General features: G+C 53.8%; 1 protein-coding gene across 1 annotated transcript in view; it reads left to right on the top strand.

Moving 5' to 3' along the window:
• Positions 1–234: 234 nt before the first annotated feature.
• CSF1R (colony stimulating factor 1 receptor) overlaps positions 235–17365 on the top strand; it is a 28199-nt gene continuing 11068 nt past the window's right edge. Inside the window, exons 1-10 of the mRNA XM_010991175.3 lie at positions 235–438; positions 4457–4714; positions 5137–5421; positions 7045–7181; positions 7846–8005; positions 12169–12355; positions 13219–13334; positions 13505–13625; positions 13721–13908; positions 15473–15588. Coding sequence (XP_010989477.1) covers positions 390–438; positions 4457–4714; positions 5137–5421; positions 7045–7181; positions 7846–8005; positions 12169–12355; positions 13219–13334; positions 13505–13625; positions 13721–13908; positions 15473–15588 — 1617 coding nt within the window. The 5' untranslated portion in view covers positions 235–389. The remainder of the gene's footprint in view (positions 439–4456; positions 4715–5136; positions 5422–7044; positions 7182–7845; positions 8006–12168; positions 12356–13218; positions 13335–13504; positions 13626–13720; positions 13909–15472; positions 15589–17365) is intronic.

The following is a 17365-nucleotide window of genomic DNA, read 5'->3' as shown; positions in this document are numbered from 1 at the left end:
TGGCCCCTCTGAAGACACCTGTTTGTGCTACTGACAGAATGTCTGACCCTGGGCAAGGGGACCCTTGGTGGAGGCTTCAGAAAGGCCCCATACTTAGCCAGTTCTGCCCCAGACTCCAGCCCTTCCCCCTGGGGGTCATGGCTTTGTGTATGTGTTATTTTTTTTCTTAAGCCAAGATTTCCAAACTCTGTGGTTGCCTTGCCTAGCTAAAAGGGGAAGAGGGGGATCAGCCCAAGGAGAAGGAGGAAGAGGAAAACAAGACAAACAGCCAGTGCAGTGGAGAGGAACGTGTGTCCAGTGGTGCTAGTCCCTGCGGAGCTGGTAGCCAGGAGTCGAGTTCCCTGCCTACCCCCAAGCCTGCATCAACCTGCCACCTCCCTGCTGAGGCCATGGGCCCAGGGGCTCTGCTGATCCTGCTGGTGGCCACAACCTGGCATGGTAAGAGCAGAGCTGGGGCTTTGGGGGGTGGCAGGGGTGTGACAGAGAAGGGTCCGTGTGGAAGGGCTCTGTAAACCTTTGCCCCTTACTGGGTGTCCTCAGTCTGTGCTTCCATCTCCCCAGCCTTGGACTGCAGGATTGTGGGTGTCTGCTTCGCAGAGGCAGTGGGGGTAAAAAAAAAAGGGTGTGAGTGGGGTGGAACCGTCCTGGCCAGGGCTGCTGATCTGTCCCACCTCGAATGTTGACTCTCCGTGTGTGCTGAACATGTTTCTAATGATCTCAGGGCTTCGGTCAATAGCAGGTTGTTGGGGATGGCGATGGACTAAACTAAATGCTTTTCAGACTTCACTGTGTGTGCAAATTCCCTGGGGATCTGGTTACAGTGCAGATTCTGATTCAGTAGGTCTCAGGTGTGGCCTGAGATTCTGCATTACTAACAAGCTCCTAGGAGATGCCAATGCTGCTGGTCCAGATCTACACTGAGTAGGGAGGCCCCCAGAGAACCCCCAATGGCTCGGCTGGCCTGTGACTCACTAGGAAGGACCTGACTTGGAAAGGTCTGAAGACACAGTGGTCCTTCCTTGGAAGCCTTGGGTAAGGGCTCAGAAGGAGAAGTAAGAGTTTAGCGTCTCTGGCTCAGGGCTCAGGAGAGGTAAATTACCAAGTCCTCCAAAACTTTTTTTTTTTTAATTAGGTTTATTTTATTTTTATTAATTTGTTTTTCTTAATGGAGGTACTGGGGATTGAGCCCAGGACCCCATGTATGCTAAGCATGTGCTCTGCCACTGAGCTGTACCCTCCGCACCTTCAGGAGAAGTAAATTTGGGAGGAGAGAGTACAGGGTAGAGGCTTGCCTGGGGGAGGACAGGAGCCTAGAGCCTTCCTAAACACAGTTTCCTGGGCCTCAGGACAGAGCTGTGGGGCAGACCCCACCCTAATTCTGCCCCTCTGGCAGCGGCAGTGATGCAGAATCTCCTTCTAAGAGGGTGTCTAACTGGAGGTGGGGGGCTGAGTGCTTGGCTTGTAGTGCGAGTTGGCCCAGCAAACACGTTATATTGCTTGTTTGGAGGGAACTCGGAGAAGGGTGGGGATTGGGGTTGGAGTGGAACAGCAGCCTCTGCTCTGGCCTCCCCTCTGTCCTAGGCTGCAGGACCCTGGGGAGTAGGTGCGTCTGGTCCCAAATGAAGAGATGGCTCCCTGAAGATCTGTTTCTGGCCCAGTTAATCCCACTGAGTGTCTCTCCTTTTTTACTGAGATGTAACTTACCTACAGTAGAAAGCACATTCTTAAGTGTCCAGTGATGAGTTTTGACAAGTGATGAGTTTGACATCATCTCAATTTAGATAGAGAATATTCCCTTCACGCTAAAAAGCTCCATGGGTTTTACTTCCCTGCCTTGTCCTGTCTTCACGTCCAGAACCTGCCTGCAGGGCAGCACTGCTGGGAGGAGGGGGTGGCTATCCAGCATCTAGCCCCAAAGGAAAGAAGAGATGGGGACAGTAGGCTGGAAACAAGCTTTCAGCTCAGTAGACCAGCGGTGAATGAGGAGAAGTACAGGGGGCTGCTGTGAGAAAGCTGGCGGACAGGGTCAGAACACCCTAGAGACCAGGAGAGGCTCGCTAAGACCCTAGGCTGAGGAGGGGACTGCCCCAGGTTTTGGTGTGCAGTGTGTGTGTGTGCTGGGTGAGTGGAGTGGAGGTTGGAGCACAGCCTGAGAGCTGATGATGGAGTGGTCTCCCAGGCAAGTCAAAGCAGGTGGAAAGGTTTGGGCAGCCGAGATGGTGGAGTGGAGGGGAAGCAGGGGTCCAGCACCAGGCTAGGGAGGGCAGGCCTGAGCAGGCTTTCCCTTCTGCCAGCCAAGCCAGCAGCAGGGCACTAGGGCAGAAGTTGAGGCTGTCAGCCTTGTCCTGTGTGAGTATCTGAGACAACAGGACATACAAAACAGGACAGATGCCTCTGACTACACTTCCAGGAGGCCAAGGCTGGGCCCAGAGGACAGGACGGGGGAAGGGAGAAGGCGCTTGTGAGACCAGGCAGCAGCAGAAACAGAACGCGGAGCCACAGAATCCGAGACCGCGGGGTGTTAAAGCATAGACTGTATGACCTTTAAATGTTAAAAACTTCAGCTGTCAGTGTCAGGACCAGAAGGAAGGGAGCAGTTGGAGCAGTAACCCAGGGCAGGAGAGTTGACTGAGTTAGTGGCTGAGTATCACCTCATTGAATCCTCCTGAGACTTCTCAGAGGTGAGAACTCAGATTATTCCCATTGGAAGGGAGAGTAGCCTGAAGGTCAGAGGTTAAGCAACCCATCCAGTTAGCAGCGGAGAACCAAGTTTCAGACCCTCGCCGGTGTGACCCCACAGTCCCGGCTCTTCCCTGTAACAGCCCAGCTGGGGGGCCTGCGTGGCTGCAGCAGCGATAGAGCAGCACCTGCTCTGCTGGGATTTGCCAACAGCCCGTCAGAAATGCCACTTGCTCCTCTCCCTGGTGTCACACAGCACGGGAGGGCTGGCTACTCCCCCCTGCCCCCCCCCCCCCACCCGTTGGCCTAGGCTGTATTCACCAGTTCACTCAATCCTTTATGCTGATCAGAAGCTCGGGTGGAGAGGCTGCATACCTCAGATGGATACAAAATCAAAACAAATTAAGCCACCCTGAAATCACGTGACAGATCTTTCTGATTCTGGAGCCTATGATGATGGCAGAGGTTGGTGGGATGGAAAGATTCATTTAAGGAGCTTTTGTGTGGGACATTGGAGCAGCCCTGAATTTACCTGGTGCCTTCAGGGCTGGTGTCTGTGTCCCCATCACTGGAACTCAACCAGAGGTACCTCGTGGGTCAGTGTCAGAGCCAGGTCCCACAAGCCAGGACGTGCTGATGTCCAGCAGGTGGTACTCCCTCTCCTGGGGCAGAAGTCTCTCCCCTAGAGGGGACAGTGGCCAGGAAGCAGAAGTGAGACCATCCCTGGGAGAAGGGCTGCAGGCTGAGCGGAAACCGGGCCCGAGCCTGGTGCCAGCAATGTGTTTCCGCCTGTGCAGGCCAGAGGGCGCCTGGCAGCCCCTCCAGGGCCTTGAATCAGCTCTCACTTCCCTCCTGTGCCCCTATTTTAGGCCCTGGAGAAATGCTGACGCTGCAGAGCCAGTGGGCCTTCTTCCCGGAGGGCCTGGGATGAGTTTCAAGTTCTCTTTTCTCCTTCAAGAAAATTTTCCTTAAAAGAGACCGTCTCCCCACTAAACACAGCAGTGCTGGGGTATCAGGGTGGGCTGCTGGGGGTAAACTAGATAATAAACATAAAGGCTAGGCTTTACTGAGCATTTGGTGACAGGCGAGCAGGTGATGTTCTGAAGGCTTCCCATACATTTAAACCCCTTGACATCCCAATAAATGGGTGCAATTATGGTCCCCATTTTATAAGTGGGGAAACTGAGGCACAGAGCCTCTGAACTATCCCACTGTGCTACAGACCAGATGTCCAGTGACAGGAGTGGGCACACAGAAAGCTCCTGAACATTTCTAACTCTGCTGGGCTAAGATCCTACACCCATTTTCTTCCACCCATGGAGGACTTTGCCATGAATGTTCTGTTGCTTCCTTTGCTTGCTTGAGGCTCCTGTGTTGAGGCAGGCCCTGGGCTTGGCATCAGGGTTGCACCCCACTCGTACATAGGACTAAGGGAGTCCATTCCTGGGGGGAATGATGCAGCTGGGAAGACTGAGGCTGGAGGCTGGGAGATCCCCATGGGACGGTGGCTAGGCGGAAGGCCAAGAAATCTCCCTTGGCAGAGAAGGGGACTGCTGTGGGTATCAGAGCCATCAGTGCATCAGCAGCAGGTTTGGGGTAGGGGGCTGATCAAATGACCAGAGAAGGGCAGCAGCTTGTTCAAGGCGATCCTGCAAGTCACAGCTGGACCCCAGAACCAGAACCAGCCCTTCTAGGGCAGCACCCATCTCAGAGGCAGGGTGTGGACCAGGGGTTGTGACCTCAGGCCTCACTTCTGTTTGCCACCACCTATCACCAGGTCAGGGGGTCCCAGTGATTGAACCCAGTGGCCCTGAGCTGGTTGTGGAGCCCGGCACAACTGTGACCCTGCGATGTGTGAGCAATGGCAGTGTGGAATGGGACGGCCCCATTTCTTCTTACTGGACCCTGGACCCTGATGCCCCCAGCAGCGTCTTGACCACGAACAATGCTACCTTCCAAAACACGGGGACGTATCGCTGCACTGAGCTTGGAGACTCCCTGGGGGGCAGTGCTACCATCCACCTCTACGTCAAAGGTAAGGACTCTGAGGCCACTCCCAGGAGGACTAGCCAAGCAGTGCCCACCAGGAATGGGCTGGAGGGCTGGGCTGTAATTTTAACAGTCATAACATACCAGCTCCACCTTTACTGAGCCTGCCACGAACAAGGACCTATGGCAGTGTTTCTAAGGTAGTCTTCACAACAACCCTGTGAGGTGATTCTGTGATTATGCTCGTTTTTCAGAGGCTTAGAAGGGTTAAGTCATTTGCCCAAGGTCACACAGCATCAAGTAGTGGGGCTGGACCTGGGTCCAGAGCCCCAGGCATCAGCCGAGCTTCCTTGGTTTTGTGTGACTTCAAGCAAGTGATCAGTATTTCTAAGCCTCCTCATCACCACTGTCCAGGGACCACTTATCCTGCTGAAGGGAGGGCACTAATCCTGTCTCCTTCTACCCCAGACCCTGTTCGGCCCTGGAAGATTCTGGCCCAGGAGGTGACGGCGCTGGAGGGTCAGGATGCGCTGCTGCCCTGCCTGCTCACTGACCCGGAACTGGCGGCGAGCGTTTCGCTGGTGCGGGTGCGTGGCCGGCCTGTCTTGCGCCAAACTAACTACTCCTTCTCGCCCTGGAATGGCTTCACCATCCACAAGGCCAAGTTCATTGAAAGCCAGGACTACCAGTGCAGCGCTCGGGTAGGCGGCAGGACAGTGACGTCGATCGGCATCCGGCTTAAAGTGCAGAGAGGTGCGTGGGCGGGGAGGGACGGAGAGCTGGCACCTGGCCTGACGGGAAGGAACGGGGGCACCTGCTTTCTCTTCTTCCTTCCAGTTGCCCCACAGTCACCTACAGGGCAAGACATCAAGGTGTCGGGTACAGGGACGCAGACCACATGCAAGTCAGTATCTCAGTAGGCAAGGTGATCTCAGATCATGAGATAGGCTGTGAACATCATTAAATGGGTGATGGAATAGAGACTGGGGTGGGGGGAGCCCTGCAGAGAGAGTGACAGTTTTCTTGAGCAGAAATGTGAATTATGAGAAGAAGGTAGCTGTGCCAAGATCCGCTTCAGCAGAGGGAACAGCAGGTACACAGCTGTGAGGTGGGAACTGAATGTTTCAGGGATGGAAGGAGGGCCTGAAGCTCTCCCACACCCTCAGATGTGGATTTCCCACTCAGCGCCCGCCTGGTGCCCAGGCCGGGGGGTGATGGGTGCATGGGACACCTCTTACTTGGGGGCACCGTTGGTGGTGAAGCCTCATTCATGTTCCCCCTTGTCCCTGCTGGGCTGATGGATGGGATTCTGGCTTCTGGAAGGGCTAGTGTGAGTCAGCAGGGCCCCAGACTCAGAACCTGGGCTTCAGGCAGGAATAAGGTGCCTGTCGTGAGGCCAGGGTCAGAGCGGCATGGCTGGCCCAAGGCCCTGCACTCTGAGGCCACGAAACCTGTGCGGAGAGTCACAGGCCCCTACTTTGTGTGCAGAGAAGGTCATGAGGGCTCTTTGCCTGCACCTCATCTTGCAGAGGGAGCCCCGGGCTGGCTGGGAGCCAACAGCCCTGGGCCTTAATTCTGCTGTGACCCTCTCAGTGACCAGGGGTGAGTTCCCTAGTGTCTCTGGACCTTGAGAAATGGAATTAGATTATTTTTCAACAACAGCACAGCCACGAATATTAATTCAATGCCTACTATGTGTCAGGCACTGGGCTAAGTGTTTAACCAGGAAGATGGACTAGAGAGAAAGTAAATACCAACAGTGAACAAGAAACCACGCTGGAGAAACTGGGGTGGGGGGTGGGACAAATTCAGCTAAACTGTCCCAGGAGGCCTCTGAGGAACATTTGAGCTAAAGATCTGAAAGCAACCAATCAAAGTGCAGGAGGGAGCTTTCCCGGAGGGAAGGGCAGGTGCGAGGTCCGGGTGGGAAAGGCGGTGGCCGCGGCGTGGCGAGCCAAGGCTAGCAGGTGTGCAGGCGTCGGGAACAGGGCTTGGGGAGGGGAGAGACTTCAGCTTCTATTCTGCGAGTGATGGGAAGCCTTCGAGTATTGGCACAGGAGAGGGGCAGTATCCAGTTTTCATTCTAAAGAGCTCACTTAGGCTGCTGTGAGGAGTCAGGGACGAAGCAGGGAGGCCTCCCTGGTGGCTGTGGGAGTCCAGAGCATAGAGTGATGGTGAGACTGGGGAGAGGGCAGCGGCGGTGGTGACGGAGGGAAGAGAACTTTTCAAGCTCTATTTAGGAAACAGGACATGTTGTGGGGAAAATTGAGGCATCAGGGCTGCCTCCCAGGATTTGGGATGGGAGCCTGGCCCATGGCAGGAAGCAGAGTGCCTGCTCTGGCCTGAGAGTTCATGGCAGTCTTCCCCTGATCTCAGTCGTCCCAGGGCCCCCAACCTTGACACTGAAGCCTGCAGAGCTGGTGCAGATTCAGGGAGAGGCTGCCCAGATCGTGTGCTCAGCCAGTGACGTTGATGTCAACTTCGACGTCTTCCTCCAGCGCGGAGACACCAAGGTCAGTCCTTGGGGAGACAGCAGGGTGCAGTCGGCCCCTCACCCCTGCATGCCCGGCCCTGCAGGGTAGAGCCCCTGGCCTCGCCTCAAGCTGGCTCTCTGGGCTGAAGGCACAGCCAAGGCTCAGGGAGAGGAGTGGACACACCCAACATCTCACTGCCAGTCAGTAGCTGATCCAGAAAAAGGACTCGGGCTCATGCCACTGAATCTTGCGGGGAGGGGACAGTATTCCACCCCGTTGACCCATGACCTTTGCCCCAGCCATAGACGAGAGCCACGTGTCAGCTCACTTCTGAGTTAGCAGGGGGTTCCTCGGCCACCCTTGAAGCCCAGGGATATAAAGGTCATTTCAGAAAAACTCTGGAGTGAGGAAGGAAGAGGGAGTTTTCTCAGGAGGAAATGACACGAGGCTGCTTCTAAGAACACCGCCCCTCTGCACTGTGCCTACTGTGCGCCCATCCTGGCCCTCTGCCATTTGCAGGCTGTGTCTCACTCTTCATTACAGCTCTAGGAGCATGGGGCTGCTGTCAGCCCCACTTGGCAGATGAAGCTGAGGTTCAGTTCAGTCCCTCATCCAAGGAAAGGCAGATAGTAATCCTTAAAGGCTGAGAATCTGAACCCAGATCTGAACCTCGGTATACCATTTCTATTCCTTCTGGCTGCAGCTCTCCATCTCTCAACAATCTGACTTCCATGAGAACCGGTACCAAAAAGTCCTGACCCTCGGCCTCGATCACGTAGGCTTCCAAGATGCTGGCAACTACACCTGCGTGGCCATCAATTCCCAGGGTGTCCGCTCCACCTCCATGGTCTTCCGGGTGGTAGGTGAGCATCGGGGTGGTGGGGGAGGGTTGACAGGGATCCTGGGGTGAGGGGGGTGTACAAGGGGATTAAGGAGGGAGCTGATAGTGGAGAAGGGGGAGATACTGTTAGAATAGCTCACAGGAATCCTCTTAACCTGGGCCTGGCTGGGGAGCCACATCTCTGGCAGCCTTCCCAGATTACCCCCAGAATCCCCCTCTCCCGCCCTGAAGCTCCTACAGTGCGTGGCTGCATGGCTGCATTTCATTCTAGCATCATTGTGTTCTCTTTGGGGATTGGTGTCTGGTAGCTCCCTCCTGGGCTTCACTGTTCACTCATTCATTCATTCCTTTATGCCTGGGATACTCTGGTCACATGGATATGTGACCAGATCACTCAGTGTGGCCACAGGAGAATCATGGGTTGTCCTGGAAACACCACGGGGGACCCCCAATCCAGGCTTGGACAAAGTGGTCTCTAAGCCGGGACTAGAAGAATAGAGGTGGGTTAGCCAGGCAGAGGGGTGGGAAAGTAAGGAGAACAGCACTCCTGGCAGAGGGAACAGCATAGTCAAGGCTCGGTGGCAAAGAGAACAAAGAACATTTGAGACATCAAAGAAGCTGACAACAGCCCGGATGTGGAGCAGTGTGAGGATGGCCACAGGGAAGCAGGGATGAAGGTGCTGTCCGATGGCAAGGTGGGCAGGTGGTTTGCATCATATCCATTGGGAGGTCATTGAAGGTTTTCAAGAGGAGAGTGATGAGATCAGAATGCACAGAAGGCCACTGTGTGGTGGCCAGGAGCCACAGTCCTGGGTGACATTCCAACCTGGCTCCACCAATGACTTACGTAGGTTGAGGAATCTATTTCCCCATCTGCAAAATGGAGATACTAACAGTAACTGAGAGGTTCTTGTGAGAATTAAATGAAAATATGTATGCGTGTACATATATACATATTCTTGAAGTGCTTAGAATAGGACCTGGCAGAGTAAATAGTGTCTAAGAGTGTGTGAGGAGATGTTATTTGAGAAGGCTCAGCCCAAACGTCATGTGGACAGGATGGGAGACTAGAGGCTGGAGACCCATCAGGGAAGTTAACGCAGTGGTCCAGGCTAGAGATGGTGAAGAGTGCTGGACCATGGTGGGGGCCCAGAAGAGTCTGTTACCCAAAATGATTTAGGAGGGATAATGGAAAATTGGTGGCTGCGGGGATGTAGGGGTGAAGGAGAAAGGAGCCAGGATGACTTCCAGGCCTTTGGTTAGAGTGACTGGGTGGGAGGCAGTGCCAGTCACTGGGCTGAGAATCCAGAAGCAGAGGGGAGTTTCTTCAGAGTGGGGACAGGCTTGGAGTCATTTCAGTCTGGCCACACCTTGTGTGATAAGTGTTATGGGAGACTGAGGGGAAGTTGGGGGAGGCATGAGAATTGCTACCCTCATAGCATAAGCAATGCACTAGATTTGCAGGATCGTGTAAGCTCTCCTGGGGGCTCCACCCCATGCCAGGAGCTTTGAGGGCTAAGGGAGGAGAGAACACTGAACTGTCTCCCGGTTACGGGTTCCAGTCCTGCTGTTTCCTAGTGTAGGCAAACAGTCACTCAATAGATGTTTGTCTTCCTTCACACTTCTGGCCAGATACTTCTAAATGCTGAGGTTACAGCTACAAATGAAACAGATACAAAAATCCCTGCCCATGTGAAGTTTGTACTCTAGTTTGGAGAAGGTAAGCAACAAGCAAAATATTTTTTAAAAATCACTTTCATAGGGTTTTCAGTTTAAAATTAGGGTGGTCATCAAGGAAGGTCTTACCAGAGAGCTGACATTTGAGCAAAGACTTGAAGTTGGTGCAGGAGCAAGCCATGTAGCATCTTGGAGAAGAGAGCTCCAGGCAGAGGGCATGCGAAGTTCTTCAGGCAGAACTGTGTTCGCCACTTGCAAGGAGCAAGTCAGCCCGTGTGGCTGGGGTGGATCTCGAGAGGAAGAGTGGTACAAGATGAGGTCAGAGAGGGGACGGGGAAGACCCCTGCGGGGCTTTTCCTCTTGACAGAGATAGAGTGCCATCGGAGGGTTTGAGGACGGGGGTGACATGATCTGACTTGGATGGAACAAGATGTAACACAGCTGTCGGGTGCTTTGAGGAGGACTGTTTAGAGGGAGACCAGGGTAGAAGCAGAGGGACGAGTAAGGAGGCCACTGCAGTCGTCTGAGCTGGAGGTGACGGCAGCTTGATTAGGGTGGTAATGGTGGGAAGTGGTTAGAGTTTGGGTGGATAGATAAGTAGATGGCTAAAGGGGAAACAGAACAAGAAAATGGCCTTGCCCTAAAAGCTGACAAACTCAGAAAGAGAAGACAGCTAACTAAAGGGAGAACCCGATGCATGAGGCAGAAGGGAGCCTAATGAACGCGTGATCCAAGAGGGCAGCAGAAGGCACTGTGCTGAGAGAAGTAAGTCAGACGCAAAGGCAAATACTGTATATTGTCGCTTAGAGATGGAATCTGAAAAATGAGACAAATGTAACAAAGAAAACAGACACACGGATATAGAGAACAATCTAGTGGTTACCAGTAGGGAGAGGGAAAGGGGAGGAGCCACAGAGGAGCGGGGAACTAAAGAGGTACAGCCGTTACGCACAAGATGAGCTACAAGCGTACACTGTACAACATGGGCGTGTGGCCAAGAGTTTATAATAACTATAAATGGAGTATAACTTTTGAATCCTGTGAATCACTGTTGTATACCTGAAACTTTTATAATATTGTACATCAACTCATACCCCAATTTAAAAAAGAAAAAGAAAGCAAAAAAAGGCAACAGGAATCCAGTGGCGAGAGAGCTCCTGGTAGCCTGGACTGACGGGTGGAGCCTCCCTGATGGGGATGAGTCTTGAAGGATGAGAAGGAGCTAAGTAGAAGAGAGGAAGAAGACAGGGTTCCTGATAGAGGAAACGATTTGAGCACAGCATCCAAGGTTGGAACGACCGCGGGTGTGTTCAGGAGATGTTGGGAGACCGAGATGGATGGAGAACTGAGTGTGTGTGTGCACGTGTGTGTGCGTGTACGTAGGAAGAGGGGAGATGGCTAGATGGGCGTAGGGAGACCTGCTTGAGAAGAGCCTTGAATGCCAAGCTGAATAGTGGAGGTGATGGGGAGTCATGGGGGTTTTCTGAGCAGGCACGTCACAGGGTAGAAGAGTGAATTTTAGATTTCATAGACTGCAGTAAGAAGAAGAGCTGTTAGAGATCATCTAGTCCAGGGATTTTTGTAAAGCCTTGGGATTTTAAGAAGGCGTTTCAGGACTTCCATAAGAGGCACAGAGAGGCTGAGTGAATGGGGGTTCTTGCCACTACTCCTTTGCCTGAGATTCAGTCAGAGCAGCTTGATTTTCATTCACGCAACATTTCATTCACCAGTCAGGACTCCTGCGATATAGATGACAGAAACGAACTCAAACTGACCTAATCAAAGAGGATTTTATTGGCTTTATAGTGACAAAACCCATGGATATGAGCTTCAGGTATTGTTGGATCTAGGTGTTCAGATGTGGACAAGGATCTGTTGCTTCCCAACTCTCAGCTCTGTTTGTCTTGTGGGGCAGCACCAAGCTTGGAGATTCCAGTGGAATGAGGGCTTCTTTTTTCCCACAGTTCCAACAAAAATCATGGAAATGAGTGTCATGGACTCATGTGCCTACCCTAAACCTATCACTGGTCCAAAGGGGACAGATTACCCTGATTGGCTGGCCTGGGTCACAAGCCCACTTCAGAGCTGAATATGGAAGCTGCATTGAATAAGCTATCAGAAAAAGGGGAAATGGGTGAGGGTATGTGGATGGGGGAAGCAGACTTTCTTAACTGCTAGAAAAATTTTCAAAAACTTACATCAACATAGATATATTCATTCTTTTCATCTTATAAGTAAAGAGGTAGAGGCACCAAGGAGGAGAAGAATTTGCCCAGGTTCTCCCAGGAACTCAGAAGAGTTCAGAGCCCTGGGCTTTGGGGGTGTGGATAGTGGGAAAAGAGATGTCAGAGGGCAAGTCTTGGTTGGCGGTGGGGTCTGTGTGCCTGGCACACAGTAGGTGCTGAGGGAGGGTCTAGCTGAAAGACTAGATCACTGGGCACATCACCAAGTGAACAAACTGGGGCATCTTCCCACTAACGCCAGAGCTCTGTGTGTTCTGCTTTCCAGAGAGTGCCTACTTGAACTTGACTTCTGAGCAGAACCTCCTCCAGGAGGTGACCGTGGGTGAGAAGCTCGAACTTAAAGTCAAGGTGGAAGCCTACCCGAGCCTGAAAGGTTTTAACTGGACCTATCAGGGACCCTTCTTTGGCCACCAACCCAAGCTCAATTTTGTAACCATCAAGGACACATACAGGTACCACCTATTAGCTCCCATCTGCTTAGCCCCACAGCCAGCTGGAGAACGCTTCAGCAGCGTGTCAGGACATTTGGGTCCTGTGTGACCTGGAGCAAGTCCCTTCCCTTTTCTGAGTCTCATTTTCCTTGACTTTGTAGAACCTCAATGTCATTCATTTGTGTCTAAGATGTAGATCAAATTAGTATGTCCCTCTGCTCTATATTCTTGGGAGATCCTGTATCCTCAATAATTCTACCGTATCTTGGGGGTGTGCATTCTCATAGGCAGGCTCTCTGTCAAGCAGTCTGAATACATATCCCTTTAATCCTCAGGCCAAGTCTGAATTATTACCATAGGTGTCACCCTCACAGAAAAGGAAGCAAAGGATCAGAGAGGTTAAGTACTTGTCTAAGATCACACAGCTAGGAAATGGCGACATCAGGACTTGAGCCCTGGTCTCTGAAGCCCCATGGCTACTTCTTGCCTCTCTTCCCTCTCATAGTCCCTCTCGGCAGGGTTGGCACTTTAGGGATGGAAGCTGACCTGGGAGCTGGCATTTTAGCAGGGATTGTTCAACTCAGTGATGGTGGTGAAAGTAGGTGCATTCAGTTAGGCCTGTGACGTGCTTCCCAGTGTCAACACTTTACAGACTTACATCTACTAAACTTCAGAACAAAACTGCTTTACAGATGAGAGAGGCAATTAAGGAAATTGGGTTGGTGGTTTTTCCATGTCTCAGTGGCACCCAGCCTGGATACCTGGCTCAGCCAATGCCTTTGTGCCCTGGACCATTTACCAAAAATGAAACAAAGCCCTTGAAGGTGGTGGTCTGAGCCCACTTACCCGACAGGGGCCATACCAGGGCTTTTCCTCTCACGCAGATACACCTCCATCCTCACCCTGCCTCGCCTGAAGCCCTCCGAGGCCGGCCGCTACTCCTTCCTGGCCAGCAATGCCAGACACGAGGAGTCCTTGACTTTTGAGCTCACCCTTCTATGTGAGTGATGGAGCAGGGCTTGGGGACATGGGGTTCGCAGGACTGCTGAAGAGAAGAGCTAGGGGAGGCTGGGGCGGGGGAGAGCAGGCTCAGGGTGGGGCAGTCAGACGAGGGAACCTGGGGCCTCTGGGGCTGATCCCTCCCTCCTCTGCTCTTCTTTTCTGTCTCAGACCCCCCAGAGGTGAAGGTCACGTGGACCCTCATCAATGACTCTAAAGCCCTGCTCTGTGAGGCCTCTGGGTACCCCCAGCCCAGTGTGACATGGGTGCAGTGCAGGGGCCACACTGACAGGTAAGTGGGCTCCACCTGCCTTCATCATCCAGGCTCATGGGCTGGGGCAGGGGCTGGGCCCCTGGTAACTCTGAGCCACATGCTCTTTTTCCCAGATGTGATGAGACCCAAATGCTGGTCCTGGAGGACCCAAACCCTGAAGTCCTAAGCCAGGAGCCCTTCCACAAGGTGATCGTCCAGAGCCTGCTGGCCACGGGAACCTTGGAACACAACAGGACGTATGAATGCAGGGCCCACAATAGCGTGGGGAACAGCTCCCAGGCCTTCTGGCCCATCTCTGTAGGTGAGCCTTTGACCTGCCTCCTCCAGGCCAGGAAGGGGAGGGGGGCCCAGGAAACTACCCTACCCCTAAGGAATCAGGGCCAATCCCAGCCAGAACGAGTTCTACCTTTCCGGGTATGATTCCAGTCCCCTCCTGACCAGAGCTCTCCTGAAGTGGCGAAATGGGGAAGTCTAGAACCCATGGGGAGAACAGAGGGGAAGCAGACGTGAGGTCCAGAAAGCAAGCAGCCTGAAGCAGGCACAGCCTCGTCTGGCCCCTCCCTCTGCTCATGTTCCTGCACTTAACTGACTCAGTAATTCACAGGTGTGTGTTTGGCATCTGTTGCGTGCCAGGCACATGCTCGGTGCAGGGGAGCAGTGCCTCCACGGAGCTTAGAGTCTGGTGATATGGACAGGTGGTAAATGAACACAGGCCCCCACCCCCACCCCGGGGCCACCACTGATGGCCTTCTCTGTCCCTCCCAGACTCCCTTCCTGTGCCATTCAGGGCCGCTGTGCGAGAGTGGGGCTGCTGTCCAGCCCTGGCACAGAGGCGGTAGTGTCTGTCTCCAGGAAGCGGCATCTTTCTCTGCGCTGCACAAAAGTTGAATGTGGGGTAGTCCTCTGAGAGGACTGAGGCTGCACAGGCCCACCCCAGGCCTCTAACAAGCAAGTTCAACCCCCCACTGTGTGCCAGGACCCGGTGAGGCTCTCTGGGCCCACAGAGGACAGAGCAGAAGCCTCTGCCTGGCTCAGAGGCAGCCCGCCAGGTGCCCCAGCTGCTGGCCTTGGAGCAAGAGTGGCTGAGGTCGGACCCCACGTGCCACCACCTCAGCTGCTCTGTCCTGCAGCTGGCGGTTCTATATTACAAATAAATATAAAGCCAATATTTATTGAAGGCTTACACTGTGCCAGGCATCATGTTAAGCTCTTTACATGGCATTATTGCAATAAACTCACATAACCTTAGGAGGTTAGGACAGTCTTCCTTCCCACTTCGGGTATGACGAACCTGAGGCTTTGGGAGAAGTGGCAGAGGTGCGGTTGGGCCTCAGACTCACGCTGCTGATCTGGGCCAGGGGATGGAAATTATGTCCTTCCAAACACATCAAGGGGACTAAGGCTATTGATCTGGGAAGAGGAGTCCCTGGGTCCATGAGCCTGGCTTTCAGACTCTCAGAAGCGCTGTGTGGTTTCGAAGGTCACGCAGGGAAGCTGCAGAAAATGCTGGGGAGGCAGATTGCAGCCTGACCTTTAGAAGGTCTTTCTGTGCGAGCTATTCAGAGGGGTCGGTGGTGAGCCTCCCCACTGGGGTAGGTGTGCAAGTCATGGCTGAGCCCCAGGCCAGGCCGCCGCACAGGCTCCTTGCACTGGCAGGGTGCAGTGACCTGAGGGGCTCCCCCGGCCACAGAGACTGTGAGTCTGGGCAGGGTTTGGGGCTGAGCATGAGCAGAACTGGAGGGGTCTGCAGGCTTCCTGGTGAGAGGACAGCTACTGTGTTCCAGGCAGCTGGCCTGTTTCCAGTAGGGGCAGAGGGTGTCAGAGGCCCCTCCCGCCGGCTCACCGCTCTGTCCCGCCCCTTCCAGGAGCCCACACGCAGCCCTTGGATGAGCCCCTCTTCACACCGGTGCTGATGGCCTGTCTGTGCATCATGGCGCTGCTGCTGCTGCTGCTTGTGCTGCTTTTGTACAAGTACAAGCAGGTGAGCCCGGGCAGGGTGGGGGCAGCCAGGCACCCCAGTGAGCCGGGCCCTGGGGCAGCGCCACCAGGCTGCGGGGAGCCACCCCTCATCCGCTGAATACCCACTCATCTGTCAGCCAGTTATTCAGCCAGCCAGCAGCCCTTTAGTGGGCACCTCCTGTATGCCACTGTGAGTGGCTGGGTGAGACAGAACTCAGGGACTCTGAGGTCCTGCTCTCACAGGGCTCGCTGTCTAGTGCAAAAGATGGTTGTCAACTGGCCATGAAAGTGAGGGCATGGGTTACAGAGGGAAAGATGCAGTGGGGAGAGCAGTGGGTTCCAGGAGAGTGAACATGGATCCAGTCCTAGCTGGGGGCTTGCAGACATACAGAGAGGGCATGACGGGGCCAGGCCTGTCTCTGTCAGGTGGCAGGTGAGGTAGTGGATGGGAAGGCCTGTCCACCGTCATCCTCTTAATTATGGTAATAATACAATTAGTCAAAGCTGCTGTTCCTTGCATTTTGAGGTTTAGTGCACGGCCTGTCACTTTGAGTGCTCAGTGATAGTGACTTTAGGGCCATTTTTATGAAGTGTGTTACCTGCATTCTCATTTACTGCCCTCCACAGCCACGGCACGTAGGTAGTATCACTAACCCCATTTTACAGGGTTGGAAGCTGAGGTTCCCAAAGGTTGAGACAGTTGCCCTAGTCTACACCTGGTCAATGGCAGAAGCTGGTTTTTAAAAAACCATGTTTTTTAACCATTTTGCGAAACATCCAATCAACTTATGCTTATTTTCACAACAGTGTGGAGACAGGGACTAGAGCAATCAACGTCTTACAGTAAGAAAACAGCCTCGGCAAGGTTGCGGTACCTGCCCCGGGGGCCCTGTTGCCTCGTCCCCCGGAGCCCGTCCCCCCTCATCCCCCTCCACTACTTGGCCTCACTGCCTCCCTACGCAGAAGACCATGTCTGGTGCAATCAGGCACTGAGAGGACCAGGCCAGAAGGCAGTGGGAGGCCAGATGTGGAGGGATCTCTTCAGGCTGGCAGGGAAGGAAGACTTCTCGGAGGAGGTGGCTTGGCACTGGGGGAACAGACTTTGGAGGATGGGGCTAGCAGCAAGTGGAGAGACAAGATTCAGGAGAAGGGTACCTGTGGCGGGGAGGGCAATGTGTACAAAGAGGCAGGCGGGGGGAAGGTGAGGGGGAGTTCCAGAAATATTGATGCCTGGAAGAGAACTCAGGTGGGGGCAGGGTGGTGGTCTGATGAATTGAACCCTGCCCTGAAGTCTCAGTGAATGTGAACAAGGGAGTGATGTGAGTTAGGGGTGAATAACCCACCTTGTGGGCCCCTTTGCTGCCTTCTCTTCCCCATACCTGCCTTGGGGGTTGTAGTGTGAGGAGAGGACTCGGAGTTGACAGGTAGATGGCAGGGTGGAGGTACCCAGGGGCCCACAGGGTTGGCTGTCTGCTCATCCAGCTCCAGCATGAGGAGGCTGCACTGAGCGCAGCCTCCAAAATCCAGGGCCCAGGTCAAGAAGTGAGGGATCTGGGCCCAGCTCTGAGACTCTTTTGCCATGTGAACTTGGTATGACTCATTGACCTCTCTGGGCCTCAGTTTCCTCACCTGTACCATGGGATGGGGTGACCTTTAACAGCCCTCCTCCTCTGACATGCCAGGAGCCTACTGATGGTCTAATTTAAGAGCCAGGGGTTAGGAGTTAGACAGATCTGGGCCCAAATTCTGCCTTGCTAGTCTCTGAGACTCTAGGAAAATTGGTGTTTCTAAGCTTCTGT

This window comes from Camelus dromedarius, chromosome 3, assembly GCF_036321535.1.
Source record: "Camelus dromedarius isolate mCamDro1 chromosome 3, mCamDro1.pat, whole genome shotgun sequence".
NCBI lineage: Eukaryota > Metazoa > Chordata > Mammalia > Artiodactyla > Camelidae > Camelus > Camelus dromedarius.
This window is presented reverse-complemented; position numbering and strand designations above follow the sequence as displayed.